Source organism: Saccopteryx bilineata, chromosome 7 (assembly GCF_036850765.1).
Source record: "Saccopteryx bilineata isolate mSacBil1 chromosome 7, mSacBil1_pri_phased_curated, whole genome shotgun sequence".
NCBI lineage: Eukaryota > Metazoa > Chordata > Mammalia > Chiroptera > Emballonuridae > Saccopteryx > Saccopteryx bilineata.
In genome coordinates this window covers 100,261,675-100,288,633 of record NC_089496.1, presented here as the reverse complement: position 1 = coordinate 100,288,633, position 26,959 = coordinate 100,261,675, and the positions used below count along the sequence as shown (strand labels likewise).

At 41.3% G+C, this 26,959-nt stretch overlaps 2 protein-coding genes across 7 annotated transcripts in view; one reads left to right on the top strand and one right to left on the bottom strand.

The window, feature by feature from the left end:
* NHLRC2 (NHL repeat containing 2) overlaps positions 1-898 on the bottom strand; it is a 58,981-nt gene extending 58,083 nt beyond the window's left edge. For all 4 annotated transcript variants that reach the window (XM_066239681.1, XM_066239679.1, XM_066239682.1 and 1 more), the window contains exon 1: positions 476-898. In XM_066239681.1, coding sequence (XP_066095778.1) covers positions 476-755 — 280 coding nt within the window. In that variant the 5' untranslated portion in view covers positions 756-898. The remainder of the gene's footprint in view (positions 1-475) is intronic.
* A 66-nt stretch (positions 899-964) lies between these two features.
* DCLRE1A (DNA cross-link repair 1A) lies at positions 965-26,959 on the top strand. 3 transcript variants are annotated; one of them, XM_066239676.1, is made up of 10 exons: positions 965-1,219; positions 1,670-2,765; positions 4,832-6,529; positions 8,396-8,529; positions 8,869-8,987; positions 13,242-13,382; positions 14,886-15,031; positions 15,896-16,050; positions 25,186-25,327; positions 26,353-26,959. In XM_066239676.1, exons 2-10 carry the CDS (start codon positions 2,303-2,305, stop codon positions 26,511-26,513), a joined length of 3,159 nt encoding a protein of 1,052 aa, XP_066095773.1. In that variant the 5' UTR covers positions 965-1,219; positions 1,670-2,302; the 3' UTR covers positions 26,514-26,959. The 3 variants fall into 3 exon arrangements, with proteins under 3 accessions (XP_066095773.1, XP_066095775.1, XP_066095774.1); XM_066239677.1 differs by lacking the exon at positions 965-1,219 and adding an exon at positions 1,317-1,378; XM_066239678.1 differs by lacking the exons at positions 25,186-25,327; positions 26,353-26,959 and adding an exon at positions 22,279-22,393.

Below are 26,959 nucleotides of genomic sequence, written 5' to 3'. Positions count from 1 at the left end.
TGTAAAATAGGACTTAGAAGAGCATCTCCGTGGGTGGCAGGGAGGATTAAGTAAGATAATTAGGCAATACCCCCGAAGTGTTGAGAAGTGTTTATCACGGGAGAGGTGATTAATACATGCTAGCTGGTAGGATGCAGAAAGATGACGGTGAGGACGCTGGGCAACCAGACAGGAGGGTCGGGGTGGCACGGGCACTGTCAGCATCGCCGCGGGGGCAATGTCTAGTCAGGTAACCTCAGGTCGGACGGGGCTCAGGACGCGGGGACGCACAGGCAGGCCCGCCTCCAGGAACCCACCGCCGGCTGCCACCCCGGGACAGGGGACGACAGGGGTCGCGGGTGGCGGCTCCCGCCCGGCCCGGCCCGGCGCCGCACCACACCGCACCGCCACGCCTCGCCCCCCGCTCCGGGGGAGGGCGCCGTCCCCGAGGAAGGGGAGGTTCCGGAGGGGTCCCACCCCGAAGCCAGCCCCTCACCTTCCGGAAACTCGGGCACTGACAAGTCCTGCTCCCAGCCGTCCACCTTCTGCAGATACTGGTACACCAGGCTGTCCTTCTCCTCCGGGGTGACGGCGTCGAGCAGGGCGTACTCCAGCGGGGTCTGCGCCGGCAGCAGGCCCGCCAGGCTGCGGCTGCGGGCGCCGGGGGCCGCCATCTTCTCTCTGGACGTTCCAGAGGCGGCCGCCGGCCCGCGGGATGCGCTCGGGGCGGGAGAGGCGGGGAGTGCTTTCCGTCCTTGGGTTTCAAAACGGCACATTCACCTCACTCCCCGACCAGCCCCGTTGCACACTCGGGACACGTTTTATTTCTTCCGTAAGCATGCATTCAAAAGCTAAAGTTACTCCAGGTCGCCGCCAGTTCCCGGGCGCGTAATCAAACTGGCGCCCCGGCCACCCCGCCCCTCCGGGATCCTCCCGCCCCGGCGGAGCCTGGACATCCGGAACGCCGGATTCCACGGGAACAGGCCTCGCGGGGATCGTTCTAGAAGCTGCGAGAGCACCGCTCCCCCCTCCTTTCCCTTTTAGGACAAAAAAATAAAATGAACCCGCAGGGCTGGAAAGGGCACAGGGTTGTTGTTTTTTTCCATTCTTTTTAAAAGTCCGGCTCTTAGACCGGAACCAGCCGATTCGACACAGCACTGGCAGCAGGAAGCAGTTCCCGACCAGGAGAGGGAGAGGAGTAGCGCTATATCTTCTAGGGAGAGGCTTTGAAAAGTTGCGGGTGAGTGGCCGCTGGCTTTGGTCCCTACGCACACACAGGCATTTGTCGCCCCCGCAGTGCTGAAAGTGCCGGCGCGAATAGACTGTCAGCGGGGCAGGGGGAGGGGGCGCCGAGGGAGCGGACGCAGCTGGAGCTGCCCCGGGGCGGTGCTGGGGGCAGGTGCGGCGGAGACCCCAGGGGGCCAGGCTGCAGTGGTTAGGACAGGCGGGCTGTGATTGCTTTTATGCAGCGGGCTGTGGTAGTAGCTCATGGGCTTTCTTGAAGCCTCCCACGTGCAAAGAGAAGGTAGAGCCCGTGGGAGGCCAAGGGCAAATGAACCTTGGTTTTGAGACTAGTGAACAGAGGGCTGCCCACCTACAGGACCGACCACCTCTGTGGTCTGGAGTGAGGAGTATGGCCTCAGTGCAGGCACGACTTCACATGTTTACGTTTTGTTTGTTTATTGCGCAGTGTTTGGTCATTGCTCCTGGAGGAAGATTGTGGACTGACCCAGGAAACTGAAGTTGTTGAATATCCACGAGTCATGGATAAGGGCAATTACCTGAACTGGGAATCACACACCTCTTTGATTATGGAGTGACCAGTGTTAATTAGCAAAATGAGGTAGCCCCTTAGTGCTTGGAACACCTGCTGAGCCAATTGGCCAGAGACTGTGGGTGGATTTGTGAGTTATTTGGACAGCTGTCCAGTTGAAAGAGAACTGATCTGATCAGAGCTTTCTAACACTTTACAAAGCTCGTCCTAAGACGCCCGTTATTGCTAAGTTTCCAAAATTTTACTGATTTTATTTTTATGAATTAAGTCCTGGAAAAGGCATGAACAAAATAGTAGCCACAAAAATAGAAAACTTCTCAGATGCTTCCTCTGTGGTACTTCTCTTAATTTTATTGTAGCAGATGTTCTGAGGTATAAAGTTTGTAGTTTGCCAATATATTCGTTACCAGGCCCTTAGTTTCCCATCAGGTTAGTGGATATTTTGTTACCTTTTTTTCCCCCAGCCAGATTATTCCACTTAAAAGTTTTTTAACAAGAAGCAGACTCAATTAAGATTAATGCTTCTTTAATGATAAAAATCATTTTGCCATGTTAGAAGACACTTGTTCAGAAGAAGGCATCTGGGAATATAAATCCAAAAGAAAACCCAAAGGAGTACGTACAAATAATTGCTCTGAGACTATTCCACAATCTGTTGAAAACGCAACAGATGGAAAATACCAGTCTAAACGAAACAGAAATAAAAGAACTGTGAAAGCAAAAGAAAAGGCAAAGGGCCCTGAAGTGTGTGTTGGAGAAACAGATAGTCAGACTTCCATACTTTCTAGTCAGAATTCCAGTTGTGGAGATGGTACCCAGCAGTCCCAAGGCCAGGAGACCACTCCAGGAAAGCACCGTAGGACTCCCAAGAGGAAACACGTGTCTCCAAAGATACGTCCAGTTTATGAGGGGTACTGCCCAAGCTGCCAGATGCCTTTTTCCTCACTAATAGGTCAAACACCTCGATGGCATGTTTTTGAGTGTTTGGATGCTCCACCAGTCTCTGAAACAGGTAAGATTACAAAAAAAGATAGTGGCCCTGAAATAGACTTGCACGAGGCCAGAGGGAGGAGTCCCGTGAAACAAGCAAGGGAAGCGATAAACCAAAAGGGAAAAGAGACACTCTAGAGCAGTGGTCCCCAACCCCCGGGCCACAGACCGGTACCGGTTCGTGGGCCATTTGGTACCGGGCCGCAGAGAAAGAATAAATAACTTACATTATTTCCATTTTATTTATATTTAAGTCTGAACGATGTTTTATTTTTTAAAAATGACCAGATTCCCTCTGTTACATCCGTCTAAGACTCACTCTTGATGCTTGTCTCGGTCACGTGATACATTTATCCGTCCCACCCTAAAGGCCAGTCCGTGAAAATATTTTCTGACATTAAACCAGTCCATGGCCCAGAAAAGGTTGGGGACCACTGCTCTAAATGATTTAACTCTAGAAGAAGCAAACAAGAAAATGCATGTTTACTCTTCCTGAGAAGGGTAAAAAAATAACAGCCATGGTGTCATTGTAAAGAAGGTTGCAAACTTGGAAACAATCTAAATGCATTTTATAAAAGTCCCTTAAAATCTGAATTATTTTTCATAAATAGTAATTGAGCGCATAGTATGCTAGATACTTTCACTTTAATTTACATGACTCACAGTTGCTTGCACAAGTTAGGTGGTATTGACATTTGTAGATAAGGGCTCTTAAAAGATAAACAACTTACCCATTTTGCTATCTTTTATGAAACAGACTTTTAGCAAATTGTGAATATAATCCAGTCTTAATAAATGGGGTTCTGTTGGGTGCATAATGCTAATGTACAGGAAGAGGAATTGGAAGGGGTCTTAGGTTATTAAGGTTCAAATAATCAATACGTGTCAGTTGGTGACTGAAGTAATGCTGTGTTTTTATCTTTTAAATGTATAAGAAATGTCATGTGTAAATGTAGAAAATCCAACATGGAGTATATGGAGAATAGGTTATGGTGATTGGTATATTTAAAATTATATATACAGTAGGTAGATGTATAAGAATTAGAATTCAGTAGAGTAAAATAATATTTGGTATGGCTTTCCTGTTAAATATGATTCAGAAGACATTTTATTATTAGCCTGTCAATTTAAAGTTTTGCATGAAGATGCAAAAGAACTCTTAAAATTTGGCATTCTTTATAAAAGTATAGCAAGTGAGAGCCTCATCAAATGCTAGTAATTTGCTTTTAAGTCCATAGTGAACACCTCAGGGTAAAATGTCTTACAGATGAAACCACCTCAAAGAGATTTTTCTTTTGTGTTTCTCATCACTAAACTCTTTTGAATCGTCTCAGATGGACCCTTCTTGAATTGAACTCTATTCTATAAAAAATACTTTTATGAGTTTTAAGGAATAAAGTCTTCTAATTTAATGTATCATCTTTTGGGGGGCAGGGATGGAGAGGATCATCATGTTTATAAACCAGGGAACAAACATACAAGGGGGTATGCCAAAATGGTTTACAGAACTTTACTCAATCATCATGGTATGATGGAGAATGGTTTTCAGATTATTATTAACCAGTTTATCAAGGTGAATTTCAAGTCTTAGAACGGAATCTAAATTGTCCAGGTTATAACTAATTAAGATTGTTACTATTGTTATTGTATGCAGTGTGAATATTAAATAACGGACTCTAATTAGCTACTACAGTTGCCCCGTAAGAAAAACTGAGGTAGAACTTCAGTTCTGTGAAAGATATGTCGGCCTTTATTCTTTATTGCCTGAGCAGTAATGAACCAATGAAACTGATAGTGTCGATTTGTAGCACCTGTTTAAGAAATACATAATACAATTATAACATGGGTTTTGAAGAAGCTCATATCTGTTTGATTTAAAAATAATAACTGGCACCTTGCAAAAACAGACTGGATTACTGTTATTTTACGCTGACCTTTTGATCTGTGTAAAGATGGCTGTTGTCCCAAGGCCTCAAAGTAGGGTTGATGACTTGAACCTTATGTGTTAATTTATTAATACCAATACTGTCAAAAATTTAGTCTGTGCTTTGATACTGTAATACCTTTTTTCTTTATTACAATTTTCAGAGTGCCCTGATGGTCTTCTGTGTACTTCAGCAATTCCTTCTCATTACAAGAGATATACTCACCTCCTGCTAGCTCAGAGTAGGTCAGGTAATAGTCCTATTAGCAGTTCATCACATGGCTTAGGTGGTAGTTTCAGTGAGACTAATTCAGCCTCTCTTAGTAGCCTTGAGGAAAGGAAATGGCCCTATCAAAAGCAAACTGAGAACTTACAAAATGTTTCATTTGCTCCGTTGTTGGTGACACAGTGTCTAAAAACATCTCAGTCTCCAACTGAAACCAAGAAAAATATTTCCTCTTCAACAAATACCCAAATGTCCCAGCAAGCTCCACGATTTACACAATGTGTTAATAATAACAAACTGGTAGGAGTGAGTTTGCCTCTTGCTGAAGAATTAGACAGCCAAAACTCAGCGCACATCAGTGTGCCACTGCCAGAAAATGACTGGAGTGACTGTGAAATTTCCTATTCTCCACTTCAAAGTGATGAAGAAACTTACGATGATATAGATGAAAAGCTGGACGATTCACAACAGGAACTGCTTTTTGCAGAAAGCTCTAAAGGTGGCAGCCTAGAAGATGACAACAGCTGTTCTTTGCTGGAAAACTTCCACTGTCCCTTCCTGAGGGATCAGGAGAGTGGCTCCCAAGTGAATAGTTTCTTAATTCAAGATAAATACAATGAGGAATTGTATAAATACAACACTCTGAATGATTCATCTCAACCTCTTTTCCGGGATGAGAGTATGACTTTGTGTCATGATCCAGCATACTCTGATGATGGTGATGGTTTCCTGGTGTTTCCACGTGCATTAGCGGGGGTGTTTGCTTCTAGTTATCACGCCCCTGAAGCAAAACCAGATGATCCAGAATTTCACTTATCTCCATCGAATAAACAAAAACAGCTAACTGAAGAATCAGCTGTTTACAATCAAATATGTCTTCCACTACTTGAGAGTCAAATGACAAAACCTTTTGAAAGCCAGGTCCTAGGCAGCTGTCTTTCGTTCCATCCATCCCAAAGTAAAATTGGAGAATTATCAAGTAAGGATGTTAGTGCTAAGAATAGTCCTAAGTCAGCGTGTTTCTGCAGAAAGGCATTAGTTGGTATGCTAGACAGTAAAGTTACAGGTATAAATACAGAGAGAATTTCTGGTGCAGTGACGGCTGCTAAGTCTTTGAAAATGTTGCCATCTGGTTCTCAGTGTAATGCAACACAGCCTTCTACCAAGGTAATGAAGCAAATGGATATTGGTGTGTACTTTGGTCTACCACCTAAAAAAAAAGAAGAGAAAGTGCTGGAGGGAAGTACACTAGAAGGGACGAACTTACATCCAGTTTTGAGCCCTAATGAAAAGAGGTCCAGGCAATGCAAGAGGAAAGCAGAAAAATCTTTAAGTGATTTAGAATTTGATGCAAAGAGTTTAAATGAGAATTCACAATCTGCGGAACTTTCCAGTAAGAAAGCACAGCATCAAAGAAAGAGACTTAAAAAGTCAGACTCACTACAGGAAGGAACACCGCAGAAGAGGTCAGACTACCGTATTAACAGGAGAAAAGCTAGAGCAGTCCATTTAAGTGACAACATTTTTGTCAAGTCAGCTTGTGGTAGGTGTCAGAGAAGTAACACTAAAATCCCAGAGTCGTCTTATGCAGGAGAATTAAGGAAAAGGACTTGTCCATTCTATAAGAAAATATCTGGTAAGTTGAAATATCAGTGCTTATTGTATCTGCAATAGAAGTCAACTTTTTTTGAATTTCACATTCATTGCCCCATGTGTGTGTTGGCATGAAATAATTTTGTGTATGTGTTTTGGTGGGGGGGTTTTGTGTGTGTGATACTTCACTGACTTGTAACATAGATTTTTTTATGTTTGTATTTCATCTTTTTTGCTCCATTCAGTAAAGTTTTATTCAACATATTGTATATATAAGATACTGTACTGATTAGGTAAGTATTATAGATTTGTAAAGACGGGTAAAGCCTGACCAGGTGGTGGCACAGTGGATAAAGTGTCAGACTGGGACGCAGAGGACCCAGGTTCGAAACCCCAAGGTCGCCAACTTAAGCACGGGGTCATCTGGTTTGAGTATGGCTTGAGCCCAAGGTCGCTAGCTTGAGCAAGGTGTCACTCGGTCTGCTATACCCCCCCCCCAACAAGGCACATATGAGAAAGCAATCAATGAACAACTAAGGTGCTGCAACGAAGAATTGATGCTTCTCATCTCTGTCCCTATCTGTCCCTCTCTCTCTGTCACAAAAAAAAAAAAAAAGGACTGGTAAAGATTAGCTTAAAACAGAAGGAGGAAAAACTCCCTATAAAATAACTATAATAAAAGACAGGCTCTAAGCACTTAAGAGAAATGCAAAATACTAACTGGCTCCAAAGAAGGAAAATGTGACAGGTTATAAATACTGCTCACAAAAATTAGAGGATTATTTCAAAATCAATATGAAGCTATAAAATATCCCCCTAGGTCATCATAAATGCCAAACATTTTAAAACTATGTCATAACTTAGTTTCTCAGCCTTTTCATATCCTTGTAATTTCTCATGTCTTCATAGACGAGTTAATAGAAAAATTGTGTGGTGAGATGAGTTTTGTTATTGAAGGAACCATTAACTCCTCAAAAGAATATAAAAGAAAACTGCCAAAAAACACTTGGTTTCAGAAAGATTTTTAAAAGGGCTTTATTGATCATTTAGAGCTATAATTCAAAATATTTATGTAGAGAAGAGCATTTTTGTACAACATAGCACTAGGTTTGCTTTTAAAAGTTATTTTGATTGATTTTCTGTATTTTAAATGAGTCTAAAACTAGTATTTATGTGTTAAGTCTCAGTAGAATTATTTGCTTATTTAATTGCATATAATTGGTTATTTCTTTCATGAACGCCCTTGGGTATTTCATGAACACATTTTAGAATAAGCTCAACCTTTTTTTTTATTGCTTTTCTAAGGAGACTTTTTAAAGCATTTTTTTTTTTTCGTTTCCTTCCCTCTCTCCCAACCCCCACAATGACATTCAAATACTACTGATAAACTGTTTATCTGTTATTGAACTGTGGTGCTTTGTAGGGCCACAAACCATTCTAATATGTAAGATTATTTGGGCCTTCAATCATCTTTTGTCCCTTAGAAGCCTATCACTGTCATCTGCCATTGAGCATTCATTCATGTTTTAGAAGAAAGTTAGCATTCTCCTTCTGCTATTTTGAAGACATAAAGGAATTTAGGTACCCAGTAAGTATCAGGAAAATATTCAGAGAAATAAATTTTTTACTCAATAAGACAAAGGAGTAATTGGTTTGTGGTCTAGTATTTTGATTTTTTGTATAATTATTCATTTAAAATTTTTTTGTCTATACTGGGATATTTAGTGGAAACTTACAAGACTCATTTTCCTCTCTTGTATCACCTTTTGCTGAATTAGTCTGGAGTAAGTGTTAAATGATAAAGTTAAGTTAGGCGTGAGATCTGATGGCGTACCGTATTTGTAATCAAATGGTGATCCCTTTTCTTTGTGAGTGTTGCTCAAACAGCCCTGTGGTGTTTTCCCTGCAGGAACTGGCTTCACAGTTGATGCCTTTCAGTACGGACTGGTTGAAGGTTGCACAGCCTATTTCCTCACCCATTTTCATTCTGATCATTATGCTGGGTTGTCTAAACACTTCACATTCCCAATTTATTGTAGTGAGGTAAGTTTTAGTGTTCTGAATTGTGCATTTGTAGAATGCAGTGAATTTCTAAGCAGTTGGGTTAAAAAGGAATAATAAGATCCCTCATTCTACTAGGCAAGATAGAGAAACCAGATCCACATTGAGTTTCTAAAATTCATTGCATTATTGTCAATAGGCATAAAAGCTTTTTGGTTTCTTTTTAAAATATGCTTTAGTTTATGAAAACAATAGATGAACTACTTCACAATGTAAGAAGGGGAGAACAAAGAGTATTAAGATGCTTGGATTCTAAACTAGATATGCAATAAAATACTTAGTGTTTCCTTGGATCAGCAGTAAGCACATTTTGTTTTGCAGATAACTGGCAATTTGTTGAAGAGCAAACTTCATGTGCAAGAACAATATATCCATCCATTACCAATGGGCACTGAATGTGTAGTGAATGGTGTCAGAGTTGTTTTGCTTGATGCCAATCAGTAAGTATTAAAGTTACCTTAATAGCCTATTTTTCTAATATTCAAAAGGAAGACACATTGGCCTGGGTATTTAAGAACTTTTTTATTGATATTAATAGGTTTGATATTTCTTAAAACTTGAGCTGAACGTGTTTCTCCTTTTGAAAAATGTAACGTACCTAATTACAGAATCCATAAATGTAGAAAGCCTCAAAATGTTATCTAACCTTCTTTTTATCCAGTTTACATCACTATGCTTGACATATGAAACTCTTTATTTTAAAAAAATATATGTTAACATTGTTGCAGCTGTTCTTTAAGAGATAACCTTTTGCCATTTCCTTTAATATCACTTATATAATTTAACAGTTTGTACTCCACTCAGATACTAGAAGGTTTTCTTTTTCCCTTTAAGTAATTTTTCAGGCTTTTGATACTAAAGAAATGAAAGGATTTGGGGGTGGGGTGGGAATGGTTTCTCTCTTTTCCACATTTTTTTAAACGTAGAGTACTATCACTATTTACATCGCAAAAATGCAACTATCAACTTTGCTCTTCTTTTCACAGAATGTTATCCTCCTGTGCCTTAGAGATCCTACCTACTCAGAAAATTAAAATTAAGACTAAATCTAGCCTGACCAGGCGGTGGCGCAGAGGATAGAGCGTCAGACTGGGACGCAGAGGACCCAGGTTTGAGACCCCGAGGTCGCCAGCTTGAGCGCGGGCTCATCTGGTTTGAGCAAAAGCTCACCAGCTTGAGCCCAGGGTCGCTGGCTCCAGCGGGGATTCACTCACTCTGCTGTAGCCCTCTGGTCAAGGCACATATATGAAAGCAATTAATGAACAACTAAGGTGCTGCAATAAAGAATTGATGCTTCTCATCTCTCTTCCTTCCTGTCTGTCCCTGTCTGTCTTTCTGACTCTGTTTCTGTCACACACATACAAAAAAAGACTAGATCTAGGTCTTCTAAAAATCGAGGCCAGTGCTCACTCTTCCGGTTGCCTTCACATTTCTGTCTGCTATTCTCTTTATAATCACCAGTTATGACGACTCAAATTCTCATTTTTTTTAGTCAACTTTATTGAGGTATAATTTACATGAATAAAGTGGATCTATTTTAAGTGTGTGCTGAATTTTGGCATAAGTACACCCCCACATCATTTCCGCCACAGTAAAAACACAGGAAAATCTTCCCACTCCAAAAGGGTTCCTTGTGCTCTTTCTCATTGCACCCCCAGATCCCTCCTCTGGTCCAGGAAATCATTGATCCGTTTCCTATCACTGTGGATTAGACTTGTCCTTGGGGATACATCCAAACGAAATCATAACAGTATCCTCTGTGTCCGGTTTCTGTCACTCATCATGGTTTTGAGACCCGTCCATGCAATGGTGTGTATTAGTACTGTGTCCTTTTTTATTACTGAGTAGAGTCTATTGTATGGACATACTACAATCTGTTTATCCACTCACCTTTGATGGACAACTGATTTTCAGTTATTGACTTTGTATCCCAAGATCTCGCTAAACTTGCTCATTAGTTTTAATAGGTTTTTTGTAGGTTCTTGAAATTTTTCTACATATCCAAGCATGTTGTCTGTGAATAAAGCAAGTTTTTTGTTTTTTTTATTTTTCCAAAGTTAGAACTGGGGAGGCAGTCAGACTCCCATATGCACCAAACTGGGATCCACGAGGCATGCCCACCAGGGGGCGATGCTCTGCCCATCTGGATTGTTGCCTCATTGCGGCCGGAGCCATTCTAGCGCCTGAAGTGGAGGCCATGGAACTGTCCTCAGCACCCGGGCCAACTTTGCTCCAATGGAGCTTTGGCTGCAGGAGGGGAAGAGAGAGAGAGGAAGGAGAGGGGGAAGAGTGGAGAAGCAGATGGCGCTTCTCCTGTGTCCCCTGGCCAGGAATCAAACCCAGGACTTCCACACGCTGGGCCAACACTACCACTGAGCCAACCAGCCAGGGCCTAAAGGAAGATTTGATTCTGACTTTCCATACGGAGTGCTTTCTCCCGTGTTGATTGTACTGGCTCAGACCTTCAGTACAGTGTTGAATAGGACTGGTGAAAACAGGCCTCCTGCCTTGTTTCTCATCTTAAGGGGAAAAATTTTCATTCTCTCTCCATTGAGCATGAGGTTAGCAGTAGGTTTGTCACAGATGCCTTTCATCAGGTTGAGGAAATCCCTTCTCTTCCTAGTCTGCTGAGAATTCGTAATCATGAATGGGTGTTGAATTTTGTCAGATACTTCCTTGGTATCGAGACAATCGTATGATTTTTCTCCTTCATAATGTGAATATGGTAAACTAATGATGGATTTTTTTTAATGTTAAGCCAACCTTGCGTCACTGGGATGAACTCCACTTGGTCTTCATGTATTATCTTTTTAAAAAATATATTACTGGATTTGATATGCTAATATGTTAAGGAATTTTATGTCATTTTGTGATGGATATTGGTCTGTACTTTTTTATAATGCTTTTGTCTAATTTTGATATCAGGGTAATGCTGACCTCATGAAGTGTTCACTCTTCCTCTATTTAATGAAATATGGTTATGTAGTATCTGGTATTATTTTTTCCCAAAGCATTTGATAGAAATCCCCAGTAAAATCATTGGGGTCTGAAGTTTTGGAACAAGGATATAGGGGAAGATTTTAATTACAAAAGTAATTATTGACTGTGTTTTCTTAGAATTCACAATGACAGTTCTTTGTGTTTTGGACATAATTTCCAAACCCCCTTGTGTCAAGGGTCTCCAAGACCACTTTTAGGCTCAGTGGTTTACTAGAAGGACTCCCGACTCACGGGACTTAGCAAAGCTTTTAAATTTATACAGCTTCTCACAGGGAGGAAATGCTGATGAAACTCAGCAAGGGACGAGGCAAGTGGGGAAACCCAGGAGAAAGCAGGCACGAGTGGTCAGGTGTCCCTGCTCGTGGAGTGGCACAGATGTGCTAACTCTCCCAGCAGCAAGGTGGAACATTGCCAACCGGGGAAGCTCACCAGGGCCTTGTTGTCCTTGTTTTTATTGAGGGTCACTCATGGAGGTGTGCAGCGCCACGTGGCTGACCTCAGCTACTCAGACTCCAGTCCCCTGAGCCGTGGTCGGCAAACTCATTAGTCAGCAGAGCCAAATAGCAACAGTACAACGATTGAAATTTCTTTTGAGAGCCAAATTTTTTAAACTTAAACTATATAGGTAGGTACATTTCTTATCGAGGTAGCGCCCGCACGTGGTATTTTGTGGAAGAGCCACACTCAAGGGTCCAAAGAGCCACATGTGGCTCGTGAGCAGTGGTTTGCCGACCACTGCCCTAGCACAAAACCAAGAAATCTCCACGGATCACATAGTTGGCATAAACCATCTGAGCACACGATCAACAGATGGCCCAGGCCTCAGGCACACATAATGCACTCTTATCAGCAGAATGTTCCAAGGGCTCAGAACTCGCCTCCCAAGTGCTAGTCCTAAAGACGGCCTTTCTTGGGAATGTGTGATGTTTGAGAAACCAGACCTGCTAAATTAGTCGTTTCTGGCACACTTTTTTCTTCCTTTCCTTTCCTTTCCTTTCCATTCCTTTCCTTTTCTTTCCTTTTTCTTCCTTCTTCCCTCCCTCCCTCCTTCCTTCCTTTCCCTCCCTCCCTCCCTCCCTCCCTCCTTCTCTCTCTCTCTATTTCTCTTTCTTTTTATCTTCTTTCGTTCTTCCTTTCCTTTTTTTTTTTTTTGTATTTTTCTGAAGTGAGAGGAAGGGAGACAGAGAGACAGACTCCTGCATGTTCCCAACCTGGACCCACCTGGCACACCCACCAGGGAGTGATGCTCAGACCATCTGGGGTGTTGCTCCGCTGCAACCAGAGCCATTCTAGCGCCTGAGGCAGAGGCCATGGAGCCATCCTCATTGCCTAACTCTAGGCCAACTTTGCTTGGATGGAGCCTTGGCTGCAGGAAGGGAAGAGAGAGATAGAAAGGAGAGGGGGAAGGGTAGAGAATCAGATGGGCGCTTCTCCTGTGTTTTCTGGCTGGGAATCGAACCCGGAACTTCCACACACCGAGCCAACACTCGACTGCTGAGCCAACCGGCCAAGGCTTTCCTTTCCTTTTTGATGATGTGAACTCCCTTAATTAAAGTGCTACATTTTCTCGGTAGTACAATGTTTTATCACAGCGGTCAGCTAATAAGGTGCATTAACTCAATATTGAAATAAGTACTCTTCCTGTAGGTGCTTTGCCTGTGTTAAGACTATTTCTTTGGAATGTTTGTGTTCAGCTGTCCAGGTTCTGTCATGATCCTGTTTAAGCTTCCCAATGGTAAAGTCCTGTTACACACCGGCGACTTCCGGGCAGACCCCAGCATGGAACGTTCACTGCTGGCCGGCCAGAAGGTCCACACGCTGTACTTAGATACCACGTAAGAGGAGCTCTGCTCGTGTGCTTTCGATCCCCACAGGCAGTGTTGGCCGCTTCTGTTGTGAATGATTTGAGCCTTTGCTTAGGCTTTTTGTCAATGATCATGTTAAGGCTGTTTATCAGAGGGGTGCTGTTGAAATGAAACATACTTGCTGAAGGACACATCTGGGATTACATGTCTTAACTTACCATGGCTCAGTTGTTGTTGTTTTTATAATTTCCTTTTGAAAATATGGTTTGTGTGAGAATCCTACTACAGACACAAGAAAGAAAAATTGGAGGGTAAATGAGGAAAACGCCCTTTTAGTTTATCCTCTCAAAGTATCTAACTACAAAGCATAATTGAGAAGAGGCAACTGAGGCCAGAGTAGGATTCTGTTCCTCAGTATTCAGAATTTGTGTTGTTTCTCAAAACGGTAATTTATAAGTGACAACCTTGAATTACTAAAGTGCTGCAAACATTGTATAAGCCATTATTTCTTTTATTATATATTAAAGTGCTTCACTAATTGGTTAGAAATTAATTATATTACCTATTTCAACCTATTCCAAGGAGAAAAGAGTTTGGATGGCATATTTTAGTAAAATATGGTCTTACCACATTTTGGGTTCAGACATGAGCTATTTTTCCATTCCTTTATATGTGCTATAAACACTAGGTAAATTAAGAAAACAATCAGTTAAAAAAAAAAAGAATACCCTTTTCTTATTACTTAGTATTATTCTACATACAATTCTGAATTTCTCTGTGTGTATTTATAGAGAAAGGCTTAAGATTGTTCTCTGTTCTGATGTCTGACCAACAAGAAACAGTTTTAAAAATTGGGAAAAATATGTTTCTCTGGTGTCTGTACTTAATGGCTTTTTTTAAGTGAAAAAGCACTTAATTTTCATCTCAGATATATAAAAATAGTAGTCTGAGGGTTAGTTTTCACAGGATGTTACCGTGTTGAGGTAGACCCAACTGGATTTGTTACATTCCTATGTGCTGTATCTATTTCTCTCCCATGCAGAGAGGATAACAACCATGTGAATACTGTTTGATTTAAAACTCCTTCATTAAGTTCATGTTTCGTTTCATTATTTTAATAATGATTTGTTTTACTATAGCAGAATTTTTTAGTCCAAAGATCATTCAGTAGATTTTTTTCTTTGATAGTGAATGGGGTTGAAAAAAAGATACTGAGGTTTATAATTCAGAGCTAAAATAGCTGGCTGGCTAGTAATATTCTTGAAGGGGAAAAAAAGGCAATTTCTTTATTTGAAGGTGCTAAGAGAAACCTAATGAAAAAAGCATATTGAAAATACATAACCCCATCATAAATTATCCATAGCTGGTAACAAATATTTCAACCACAGGCAGTCAGAGAATGTGCAGTGGCGTCAATAGGGTCTACTGTTAACATGTGTAATTTTGCTAAGGCTTATTTTCTAGAAGAGTGGTCTACTTGATGCTGTGGCTTTCTTGTCGCTCTTTCGTGAGCACCACATTCCCGTGTTACAGGTACTGCAGCCCCGAATACTGCTTTCCGTCTCAGCAAGAGGTTATCCAGTTTGCCATCAACACTGCCTTTGAGGCTGTCACTCGAAACCCGTGTACTCTTGTTGTCTGTGGCACTTACTCTATTGGAAAAGAGAAAGTCTTCCTAGGTGGGTGTGAGCTGTATCTAATTTACATTAATATATTATAAAGATCAGCTTCTTTTTGCATAAAGCCCTTTCGGTCACTATTCTTGGGCTTCGGTATTTATTTCCCCGAAATGGTTCCATATTACCTTTGAAGTTGGAGGAAAACTTGATGGAGTCTGATTCATTTAAACGCTGAAAAGCTTAACTTAACGGAAACATTTGATAAGTGCGTTTAAGGTGGCCTTTCGATCTGCAAATGTTTATAGAACAAATGCTTGTGCTCTGTTAGTATTTTCATAAGTTTCAAAGATGCCTCGTACAGAGTTGTATCACTGCATTCTTTGATAATAACCATCAATTACTTCTCTTAGAGAATAGCTTTAATTTTTGTTTTTAAATGATTTCTGGAGATGTAACTGTAGTTTGTCTATAGAGTACTAAACTGTTTTTGCGAAGTACTTTCCATTTCTTCCCATCTATGGTCACATAAGGTCAAACATTAAGATATGAAGTGATGAAGCCAGGCTTTTAACTCCCCCAAATTTGTTTTTTTTTTTTCCTTCTTCTACCCCTTTCTGTACATAGTTTGCCATTTTTAAATGATAGCTTTTTAAAAATAAATTCCTTGGTTTTCTCACGACTTATACCACACAGTTAACCACAAAATTATTCAGCCTTTTTGCAATATTATGGCAAAAGTGTTGAATGTTTTAACCAACAAAATTATTCAGCCTTTTTGCGGTATTATGGCAAAAGTGTTGAGTGGTTTTTGCAATATTATGGCAAAATTTATTTGGTACATTCTTATTTTAAAATTTGGGTAGATTGTAATATTTTTTCATAAGCTGTAATTTTACTATTTTTAACCTTTTTCTTTGTCTACAGCTATTGCTGATGTTTTATGTTCAAAAGTAGGCATGTCCCAAGAAAAATATAAAACTCTGCGGTGCCTCAACTTACCAGAAGTTAATGACCTCATCACTACAGACATGTGCACTTCACTAGTTCACCTTCTTCCTATGATGCAAATTAATTTTAAGGTAAGCATCCAAGAGACCCGTCTTCTTAGGATGAACTTAGAAAAGGTAATCTGATGACTGTAAACTAGAATTTTATTTTCCTGCATTGGATATGGAGGAATACAGTTACAATGGAGTCATCACCTATAGTAAATTCATCCTAGAATTTTATTTTGTTTTTTGTATTTTTCTGAAGCTGGAAACGGGGAGAGACAGTGAGACAGACTCCCGCATGCATCCGACCAGGATCCACCTGGCACGCCCACCAGGGGCGACGCTCTGCCCACCAGGAGGCAATGCTCTGTCCCTCCAGGGTGTCGCTCTGCCGCGACCAGAGCCACTCTAGCGCCTGGGGCAGAGGCCAAGGAGCCATTCCCAGCGCCCGGGCCATCTTTGCTCCAATGGAGCCTTGGCTGCGGGAGGGGAAGAGAGAGACAGAGAGGAGGGGGGGGTGGAGAAGCAAATGGGCGCTTCTCCTATGTGCCCTGGCCGGGAATCGAACCCGGGTCCCCCGCACGCCAGGCCGACGCTCTACCACTGAGCCAACCAGCCAGGGCCTTCATCTTAGAATTTTTAAGGGGAATTTTAAGTGTGTTTAGTTTTTTGTGTGTGCAGCCCTATGTTGTAATGCACATGCACACCAAAAGAGCTGGCATCAGGGAAGAAACACATGCAGAAAAGTCTATAGCTGTCTGGTCATTCAGACCTTCTGTGCTTAGATCGATTTCCAGTTCTTCTTGGGTGGGTGGGGGAATCACTGGAAAATTCTAAGGAATCCTTACTGTTTTTAAGACCTCTTCTGTGTTAGTATCAAGCCCAATGAACTGATGTATGTTGGAAATGTCCTTGTGAGGAGTAAAGAGTGGAAGTGCAGCCCAAGTGGAAGTCCTAGTATTTGTTCCGGGTTGAAAATTAAGATACATCAGGTGTGACCTCTCTGTGATTTGAGAGGCTTGTCTGATTTATTTGTACAGTAAGATTTAGTCCATTTGCTAGTGTTTTGACACCTAGCCATGGAATACAGCAAATCTGTGTGTATTAAAAACGATTCAGAACATAATATACTCAAAAAGATGTATTTTCATTTTTTTCTGTAATGTTCATGAACTAACTTTCATGGAGCTTTTTGAACTAGCTTGGGATGCTAGTAAGATTAAGGTAAAATTGTAATGGCCTGTTTTCATGAGTATATAATTCATAAAAAATTGAAAGGATAATCAAGTCAAAGTTCTGTCCATTGATATATATGGTAACAGTTGCAAACAATTTTAAATTTGGGAGGCATCCAATTTGTATGGAGGCTAATGAGATGAGGAAAATCATAAAATGAACAGATATCCTGAAGAGAGTATAGCATTTTTAAATTATTTTACTGTTTTCTTTTCTACTAACTTAATGTGTTCCATTTGAGTAAATTATCCATTTAGGAGGACAGTGGGAGTGGGAGAGTCAGAATATTGTGGGAACGAAAGCTCTAGACCTTTACAAGAGTGATTCAAAGTGCCACAAGCCTCAGAGAGCTCTTATAAGGAAAGAAAGGCCGTTGGGCAATTGGAATATCTTTGGGGATCCGTGTAAGAACTGTTGCAGTGAAGCAATATTGGAAGGAAGCCAGATGGCCGAGGGCGGCCAGGGAACGAATGAGGAAGTATAGAAATGGCCATATGAACGAGAAGATATACAAGTGACCGAGAAGCACAGGAGAAGAGGCTCAGCACTGTTAGCCAGCAGGGAACCACAAATCAGAACCGCAGCGAGATGCCACTTCCCACTCTCGGAGAGCTAAAATAAGGAAGACAGGCAGCATCAGCTGTCCGTGCTGATGCAGAGAAATTAGAAATCTCATTCATTGCTGGTAAGATTGTAAAACGGCATAGCTACAATGGAAAAGTTTGATAATTTCTTAAAAAGTTAAACGTAGAATGAGCATATCCCAAGCAATTCCATGCCCAGGTTTGTATGTACCCTAGAAGATTGGAAACACATGCCTACAGAAAAATGTCTACGTGAGCGTTCATAGCTGCATTATTCACAATAGCCAAAAAGTAGAAACAACTCAAATGCCCATCAAATGATGAATGGATAAACAAAATGTGATGGGCCTATAAAGCAGGACTATTATTAAGCTATAAAAACTAATGAAGTACTAAATATGCTACAGTATGAACTAGCCTTGAGGACATTTTGCAACGCGAAAGAAGTAGCTACAAAAGGCTACATTTTATGTGATTCCATTTATATGAAAAGTCCAGAATAGGTAAATCTAGAGACAGTAGTAAATTAGAAGTTGGCAGGGGTTGGGGGAGAAGGAATGGGGAGCATCTGTCAGTGGATATGATGTCTCTTTTGGGGGTGATGCAACAGTTCTAGCTTTAGATAGTGGTGATGGTCACACAATTTCGTGAATATACTAAAAACCACTGAACGGTACAGTTAAAAAAAAAAAGACTGGCAATCATCTGCCATGAAGACAAAAATAAAAAAGTAATGAATGAATGAGAGGTGAAGAAAGGGAGACAAGAAACCTGGATCGTGGCTGTGAAGAGGATCCAGATGTGTTGATGGCCAGAGGGAAGTACTCAAAAGGGAGCTTGTTGGCTTATTTTTTTGTTGGCTGTTAAGAGATGGGGATTTTTATACTGCGAGGATACGGAGAAATTGAAGATAGGGGAGAGGAGGAACACTTAATGAAGTCAGGTTTCTGAGAAGGCTCTGGAAACAGAGGGATTCATTAACCTTAAACAGGAAAAGGGTCACCCCTTCCTCTGACAATTCCCTTGCGACCCACAACTTCTACAGACTGTTTTTGCTGATAAGCATTGCCTTCTGTTAGAGATCATATATTTACGTATCCACACTTAAATGAGAATTAAATCTTCAAGCAATTCCAAACTCAAGTACCATTTTTAATACAGGAATTCAAGTCAGGTGTAATGACTCAGAAGTGTTTCTTTTGAACGTGTTTGGATTTTTTTTAGCGGGCGGAGCTGGCTCGAGCTTTGGGAAAAGGAATGACCCAGAATCAGTGTCTTTTTTCTGTATTTGTCATCTGTTGCTGGTATTACCTTCAGGAGACCTTCCCCTTCCTCCAATAAAGTGACCAGATGTGAATGACATTTTTGATGATTTCTTATCTTCAGAACACAGAGCAGAAGTTGACGCTGACCATGAAGTTGTATTTTATTTAGTACTTTAAGCCGTTATTTTTACTAGGCAAAAATAGTTTTGTTGCATCAGAGCTAATGACCTTTTGTGAAAATATAACCTGATACAATTTCCGGGATTTCTAAGGCATGCTGAAACCCTTTAAAGCTCTGTGAATAAGCCCATTCATGCTCTCTAGGGATCCCAAGTTTATGTACATTATGTAGAGTTGACTTCCACCCATGACTAACCCCTAATTGAATGTGGTGAAACATTATAACAGTCCTGCAGATGACTGTTTTGCATACTGAAAAAATAATTCTGGTGGCATATACAGAAAGCAATTTTCTTTTTCACAAACTGCTTACCAACAATCAGAGACAAATCATAGATCAGAGACTTTATGTTGATTAAATCATTCTTAATAAAATCCCTCATGATGGTAGTTCTCCATCTGTGGTTAATTCATGACAAATGGCTGTTGGCAGTCTTTTCTGTATGTTTGGCTCGTATAATAATAGCATGTGACACAGGTTAATGATATTTTTGTGGTCACTTTAATTTGTCTCATGAAAAGCAGACATTACTTCTCATTTGATTCTCCTGAGTGACAGATAGGAATGGATAAGGTTGGATACCTGTATCAAAAGTTGGATTCTTGCCCTGGCCGGTTTGCTCAGTGGAAGAGCATCAGCCTGGTGTGTGGAAGTCCCAGGTTCGATTCCCGGTCTGGGCACACAGGGGAAGCACCCATTTGCTTCTCCACCCTTCCCTCTCTCCTTTCTCACTATCTCTCTCTTCCCCTTCCACAGCCAAGGCTATATTGGAGCAAAGTTGGCCCAGGTGCTGAGGATGGCTCTATGGCAGGGGTCGGGAACCTATGGCTCGCGAGCCAAATGTGGCTCTTTTGATGGCTGCATCTGGCTGTCAGACAAATCTTTAATAAAAAAAAATAACGTTAAAAATATAAAACATTCTCATGTATTACAATCCATTCATTTCCTACCGCTCATGTTCATGGTTGCGGGTGGCTGGAGCCAATCACAGCTGTCATCCGGGACAACACCAAATTTTTATTGGATAATGCATAATGTACACGGGTCGTTGTATGGCTCTCATGGAATTACATTTTAAAATATGTGGCGTTCATGGCTCTCTCAGCCAAAAAGGTTCCTGACCCCTGCTGTATGGTCTCCGCCTCAGGTGCTGAAGATGGCTCTAGTCACAGGGTAGCAACACCCCAGTTGGGCAGAGCATTGCCCCCTAGCGGGCATGCCGGTGGGTCTCGGTTGGGCACTTGCGGGACTCTGTCTGCCTGCCTTCCCACTTCTCACTTCAGAAAAAAAAAAAAAAAGACAAAAGGTTGAATTCTCAGTTGATGGTATTAAACCTCTGTTTCCTCTTATTTCCTTTTCTTTGTGGGGACCAGGGGAATAGGATTACTAATGGAGCAAATTGTATTACATTAGTAGGTCCTAGAACAAGCAAGACAAAAAACTTGAAAATTTGCAAAGCCAAGGATATTGTAATGAAAACTTAGTTATATATCCATAACTTAACCTTTTGTTTTGTGGGGGAGGGAATCAGGGGTTGGTAAGACATATGACTTTAATAGTAGGTATTCTTGTATTGACTTCTATTGATAGAAGCTCACTGTTTGATAGAAAAGAAAAATGAAAGGAATGTTATTAATTCACCAGTAAAATATAAGTGTCTGACAAACAATGCATGCTCAGCCTCTTACTAGTAATCAAACAGAATAACAAGCATGCTTGTCTTCTACCAATAGACAGTTTTTTTTTGTTTTTTCTTTTTTTTTATTTTTCATTTTTCTGAAGCTGGAAACAGGGAGAGACAGTCAGACAGACTCCCGCATGCGCCCGACCGGGATCCACCCGGCACGCCCACCAGGGGCGACGCTCTGCCCACCAGGGGGCGATGCTCTGCCCATCCTGGGCGTCGCCATGTTGCGACCAGAGCCACTCTAGCGCCTGGGGCAGAGGCCACAGAGCCATCCCCAGCGCCCGGGCCATCTTTTGCTCCAATGGAGCCTTGGCTGCGGGAGGGGAAGAGAGAGACAGAGAGGGAAAGCGCGGCGGAGGGGTGGAGAAGCAAATGGGCGCTTCTCCTATGTGCCCTGGCCGGGAATCGTACCCGGGTCCTCCGCACGCTAGGCCGACGCTCTACCGCTGAGCCAACCGGCCAGGGCCAGTTTTTTAAGGTAATATTTCTATTCTGACATTCAGAGAAATTGGCATTCCCATCCACTTGGGTGATAGTAGAAATTAGGGGTAGATCCTTTAACTCAACAATTGTATTTCTAAGAATTTATACTTAAAAATGAGTTCTTTGTGAAAAGGTCGAACTGTAAGGCTCATAGATACTGGCGATTCATTAGATCAGGGGTCCCCAAACTATGGCCCGCGGGCTGCATGCGGCCCCCTGAGGCCATTTATCCGCCCCAAACGCACTTCTGGAAGGGGCACCTCTTTCATTTGTGGTCAGTGAGAGGATGCATCCTGTGCTCCTGGAGTACTATATGTGGTGGTGCCGCAAAGCGTGGCGTCGCTCACGTACAGTACTACTTCTGGTGACGCGGGACACACGCTTCATGGCTCCGGAAGCACGTCATATCACTTGTTATGGCTAGCAGTGACAAGTATGGAACCGGACGTTGACCATCTCATTAACCAAAAGCAGGCCCATAGTTCCCATTGAAGTACTGGTCAGACTTCTCCCAGGAAGAAATACAAATGGCCAACAGATATATGAAAAGATGCTCATCTTCTTTAGCTATTAGAGAAATGCAAATCAAAACGGCAATGAGATACCACCTCACACCTGTTCGATTAGCTATTATTAGCAAGACAGGTAATAGCAAATGTTGGAGAGGCTGTGGAGAAAAAGGAACCCTCATCCACTGTTGGTGGGAATGTAAAGTAGTACAACCATTATGGAAGAAAGTATGGTAGTTCCTCAAAAAACTGAAAATAGAACTACCTTATGACCCAGCAATCCCTCTACTGGGTATATACCCCAAAAACTCAGAAACATTGATACGTAAAGACACATGCAGCCCCATGTTCATTGCAGCATTGTTCACAGTGGCCAGTACATGGAAACAACCAAAGAGCCCGTCAATAGATGACTGGATAAAGAAGATGTGGCACATATACACTATGGAATACTACTCAGCCATAAGAAATGATGACATCGGATCATTTACAGCAAAATGGTGGGATCTTGATAACATGATACGAAGCGAAATAAGTAAATCAGAAAAAAACAGGAACTGCATTATTCCATACGTAGGTGGGACATAAAAGTGAAACTAAGAGACATTGATAAGAGTGTGGTGGTTGAGGGGGGAGGGGGGAATGGGAGAGGGAAAGGGGGAGGGGGAGGGGCACAAAGAAAACTAGATAGAAGGTGACAGAGGACAATCTGACTTTGGGTGATGGGTATGCAACATAATTGAACGACAAGATACCCTGGACTTGTTATCTTTGAATATATGTATCCTGATTTATTGATGTCACCCCATTAAAAAAATAAAATTATTTTTTTTTTAAATTTATTTTTATTTTTTTATTTTTTACAGAGATGAGAGTGAGTCAGAGAGAGGGATAGACAGGGACAGACAGACAGACAGGAACGGAGAGAGATGAGAAGCATCAATCATTAGTTCTTCATTGTGCGTTGCAACACCTTAGTTGTTAATTGATTGCTTTCTCATATGTGCCTTGACCGCGGGGCTTCAGCAGACTGAGTCACCCCTTGCTGGAGCCAGCGACCTTGGGTTTAGGCTTGTGGGCTTTTCCTCAAACCAGATGAACCTGCACTGAAGCTGGCGACCTCGGGGTCTTGAACCTGGGTCCTCTGCATCCCAGTCCGACGCTCTATCCACTGCGCCACCGCCTGGTCAGGCAAATAAAATTATTAAAAAAAAAAAAAAAAGAAATACTGGTCAGTTTGTTGATTTAAATTTACTTGTTCTTTATTTTAAATATTTGTTCCCATTTTGTTTTTTTACTTTAAAGTAAGATATGTGCAGTGTGCATAGGGATTTGTTCATAGTTTTTTTTATAGTCCGGCCCTCCAACAGTCTGAGGGACAGTGAACTGGCCCCTGTGTAAAAAGTTTGGGGACCCTTGCATTAGATGATGAGAGTTAAGAGTTAAGAAAGGACAGATAGCGATCATTCAAAAAGACCCAAAAGGGCCTGGCTGGTTGGCTTAGTGGTAGAGCATCGGCCCCATGTGTAGAAGTCCTGGGTTTGATTCCTGATCAGGGCACACAGGAGAAATGACCATCTGCTTCTCCACCTTTCCCCTTCCCCTTCCCCTTTCTCGCTTTCCTTCTCCCCCCTCTTCCCCTGCTTCCCCCCTTTCTCCCCCCTTCCTGTAGCCATGGCTTGAATGGTTTGAGCAAGTTGGCCCCAGTGCTGAGGATGGCTTTATGGCCTTGCCTCAAGCACTAAAATAGCTCAATTGCTGAACATCGGAGCCACGGTCCCAGATAAGAAGAGCATCAGCTCCAGACGGGGGTTGCCAGGTGGATCCCTATTGAGGTGCATGCGGGAGTATGTTCCCTCTGCCTCCCTGCCTCTCGGTTAAAAATAAAAAGACCCAAAAGGTGGGTTTTGTTGACTGTCTCTCCCTAGGCTGTAAGCTTCCAGAAGGTAAGGCTGTGTCTCTCTTCCATCATGCAGACACCAGCACCTGCCACTAATGCTGGAACACATCCTGTGGGATGAGTGAATAGGTAGATGGTTGAGTGGATACCAGCATCTTTTAGAACACTTCACTCATTCAGAGCATGTATGATTAAGGAAGAAAGGGGAGATCTTTGGAAATCCAAGATGACACTATGTGTAGTTTAGATTTTTTATTGTTTTAAATAGAACTAGAATTTTATTACAAGTTTACACTAAGCCTTTGAAACTCTGGATTTCATCTTCAGACCTAGAATAGTAGACTTTTTTGTTACTCCTTGTGACATTCTCTTTAACTGGACTTTTATTTTTCAAAAATTGAACTTTGGTTATTAATTTTTTTAAGAATTTTATCAAATATCATCACTTAGAATGACTTTAGTTTGGAAAGTTTTATTTTCTGTTCATGATTCATTAGGGAAGCCTATTACTCCCAGTTGTATCAGCATGAAAAGTTTTCGTATTATTCTAGTTCATATTTAAAGGTGGAAAGGAGAAATACCCAAGAAAAATACCAGCGTGCATCTTTCGAATGGCTGTCTGCGTTGAGGGTATAAAATTATTTCTGTCTTTCTCTTTGTCTCAGTTCTCTCTTGGTATCCATGCATGGGATATGTTTGGGTTGATGTTTATTACTTTTAATATTTGTATCTAATAGAAATGCTATTAGATACTAGTATCTCTAATATTAATATCCTAAGAGTACTAGGAGTTGGAGAGGTGTTTGTTTTTGGTAGCTATCTGAATTGTAATTTTTAAATAGGTAATTACTATGTTTAAAGTTCTTCCATCTTAGTTTTTTTCAGACTGTACTTAAGCATGCTTAACATTATGTAAGTAAAAGTGAAAAGAAAAATTTTCTCAGTGATCTTATTTTATTTTTTGGAAGCTAGGCACTAGATCAGCGATTTTCAACCTTTTTTTTTTATCTCATGGCACACACATAAACTACTAAAATTCTGCAACACCAGAAAATATATTTTTTGCTGATCTGACAAAAAAAATAGGTATAATTTTGATTCATTCACACCAGAAGGCTATTGTGTTGGCTGTTGTCATTTTTTTAAATTTGACAATCTAAGAGAAAAGTGGTCAGTGCCCCTAACTAGTCAGGTGTTGCATGTTTTAAAAGTTCTTGGATCACCAGTTGAAAATTGCTGCACTAGATTGTTGCAAGCTATGTTTACCAAGTGAAAACTTCTTGTGACTGTGCCCATGTACCATCTTTAATCATTGTTTTATTCCACATAACCCATCGTCCTTGACCATTAGATCAATATCCTATTTTTATTTAACAGGGTTTACAGAGTCATTTGAAGAAGCTTAATGGCAGATATGATCAGATTTTGGCTTTTCGACCTACAGGATGGACGCACTCTAATAAATTAACATGCATAACGGATGTTGTACCCCAGACCAAAGGAAACATTTCAATATATGGTATAATGATCAACTTTTCTCACTTTTCATGTTTGTAATTACATTTTCAAGAAGGGCTGTAAAATCAAAAAATGCAAGAAAAACAGGCACAAAAGAAGCTTTAACAGTTTGAGAGTTTCATATTGCCCTGTGAACTCGAAACCGGTGTATTTGGTACATTAGAAACTGATATAAAGGAGTTTGACCGGAGGAAGTAGATGCTGACTAACCGAGACCCCGTGTTTGCGAGCTCAGTGACATGCAGGGGAGATGGCAGAACTCCCTGAAAGGAGGGAGGTGCAGTGGGGCGCTGTTAGGTGACCCCGGGAGGCCGAGAGCAGGAAAACTATGCGGACATGTGGTGGCAGCCAGAGCTGCAGACGCGACCTGAATTTTTTCATCTCCCCGGAGGTTTACTGCTGTCCTCAGAAAGTGGCTTATTGCAGTAATGGCTGGTGGAAACATGTTTGCTGTGTCACTAATCCAGTGACTTACTTTGAGCCTCTAAAAACCCTCGTTTCCTCAGAACAAAGACCCTATTTCTATGGTACTTGATCTTCAGTAAAGCAGATGAAGGGACTTTTTAGAATTTAACTTGTTTGTTTTTCTTATTACTACTATTTTTTTTATGTGTGCAAAGCTGGGGAGGCTGATAGCGGCTTCCGGGCTCGAGCTCAAGCACCTCCTGCTTACTGTGCTTCCGTTTTTACTCATATTCCTAGGATTCTCTTGAAATTCACAGCTGAGCAAAGTGCTTCCAGGAAAGACTTATTTGAAAAGGGAAGCCTAATTATAAATAAGAATCTATAGAAAGGTATATTGGTGTCTACATAGAAAAGGAATAGGATTTTTTAATGTTCAGAGTTCTTGTATCATTTTCATGTTTTAATCTTTATTTCTCATAAAGGATCAATTTTATTAGGAATAAAGCATCAGGGAGTTTTTGACAAAAATAGTCTGGATTGCTTTTGTTTTATTTTGGGCTTGTGAATTTTTTTTCCTATCCATTTGGTTTCTAGTAGGCAATCTTCTCTTTTGTGTTGTAGGAATCCCTTATAGTGAACACAGCAGCTACCTGGAAATGAAGCACTTTGTTCAGTGGCTGAAGCCCCAGACAATCATACCTACTGTGAATGTTGGCAGCGTGAAATCCCGGCAGGCGATGGAGAAACACTTCAAAGAATGGAAATTGGAAGCCGGATATTGATGTTACCTCCAAGGATTCAGGAGTGGTTAAACAACTTAGGGGTAGCTTGTTAGTAGTTATATCTTCAGTGATGTGAAATACATTTTATATGAAAAACCTCACGAAGGCCACTCACACAGCTTACTTTCTTATTTGCGTCTGAGTGGCACGTTCGTGGTTCATGGTGCTGGCCGAGCGCCTCTCGGCATCATCAGTGATCGTTGGGACTGGCTGCCTCCCTCAGACCCTTGACTCTTGCCCCTCCCAACGGGGGCCGTATACTCTGCGTCCAGCCTTCACAGGGGACGTGAAGTTCAGGGACAAGGATTCATTTAATGTATAATTAGATTGAAAACGTTATATATAAATAATTATGTCTTTAAAATTATTTAGTATAAGGCATATTTTTATCAGATAAAGCTTTTATATATGATATGTATACTAAAATTAAAAAATTAAAACTTAAA

Excerpts from the sequence above, each read along its gene's own strand:
- DCLRE1A (XM_066239676.1), top strand. The coding sequence starts at position 2,303 with ATGTTAGAAGACACTTGTTCAGAAGAAGGCATCTGGGAATATAAATCC. Across the intron at positions 6,530-8,395 it reads ATTCTATAAGAAAATATCTG|GAACTGGCTTCACAGTTGAT; the intron begins GTAAGTTGAAAT and ends TTTTCCCTGCAG. Across the intron at positions 16,051-25,185 it reads TGATGCAAATTAATTTTAAG|GGTTTACAGAGTCATTTGAA; the intron begins GTAAGCATCCAA and ends TTTATTTAACAG.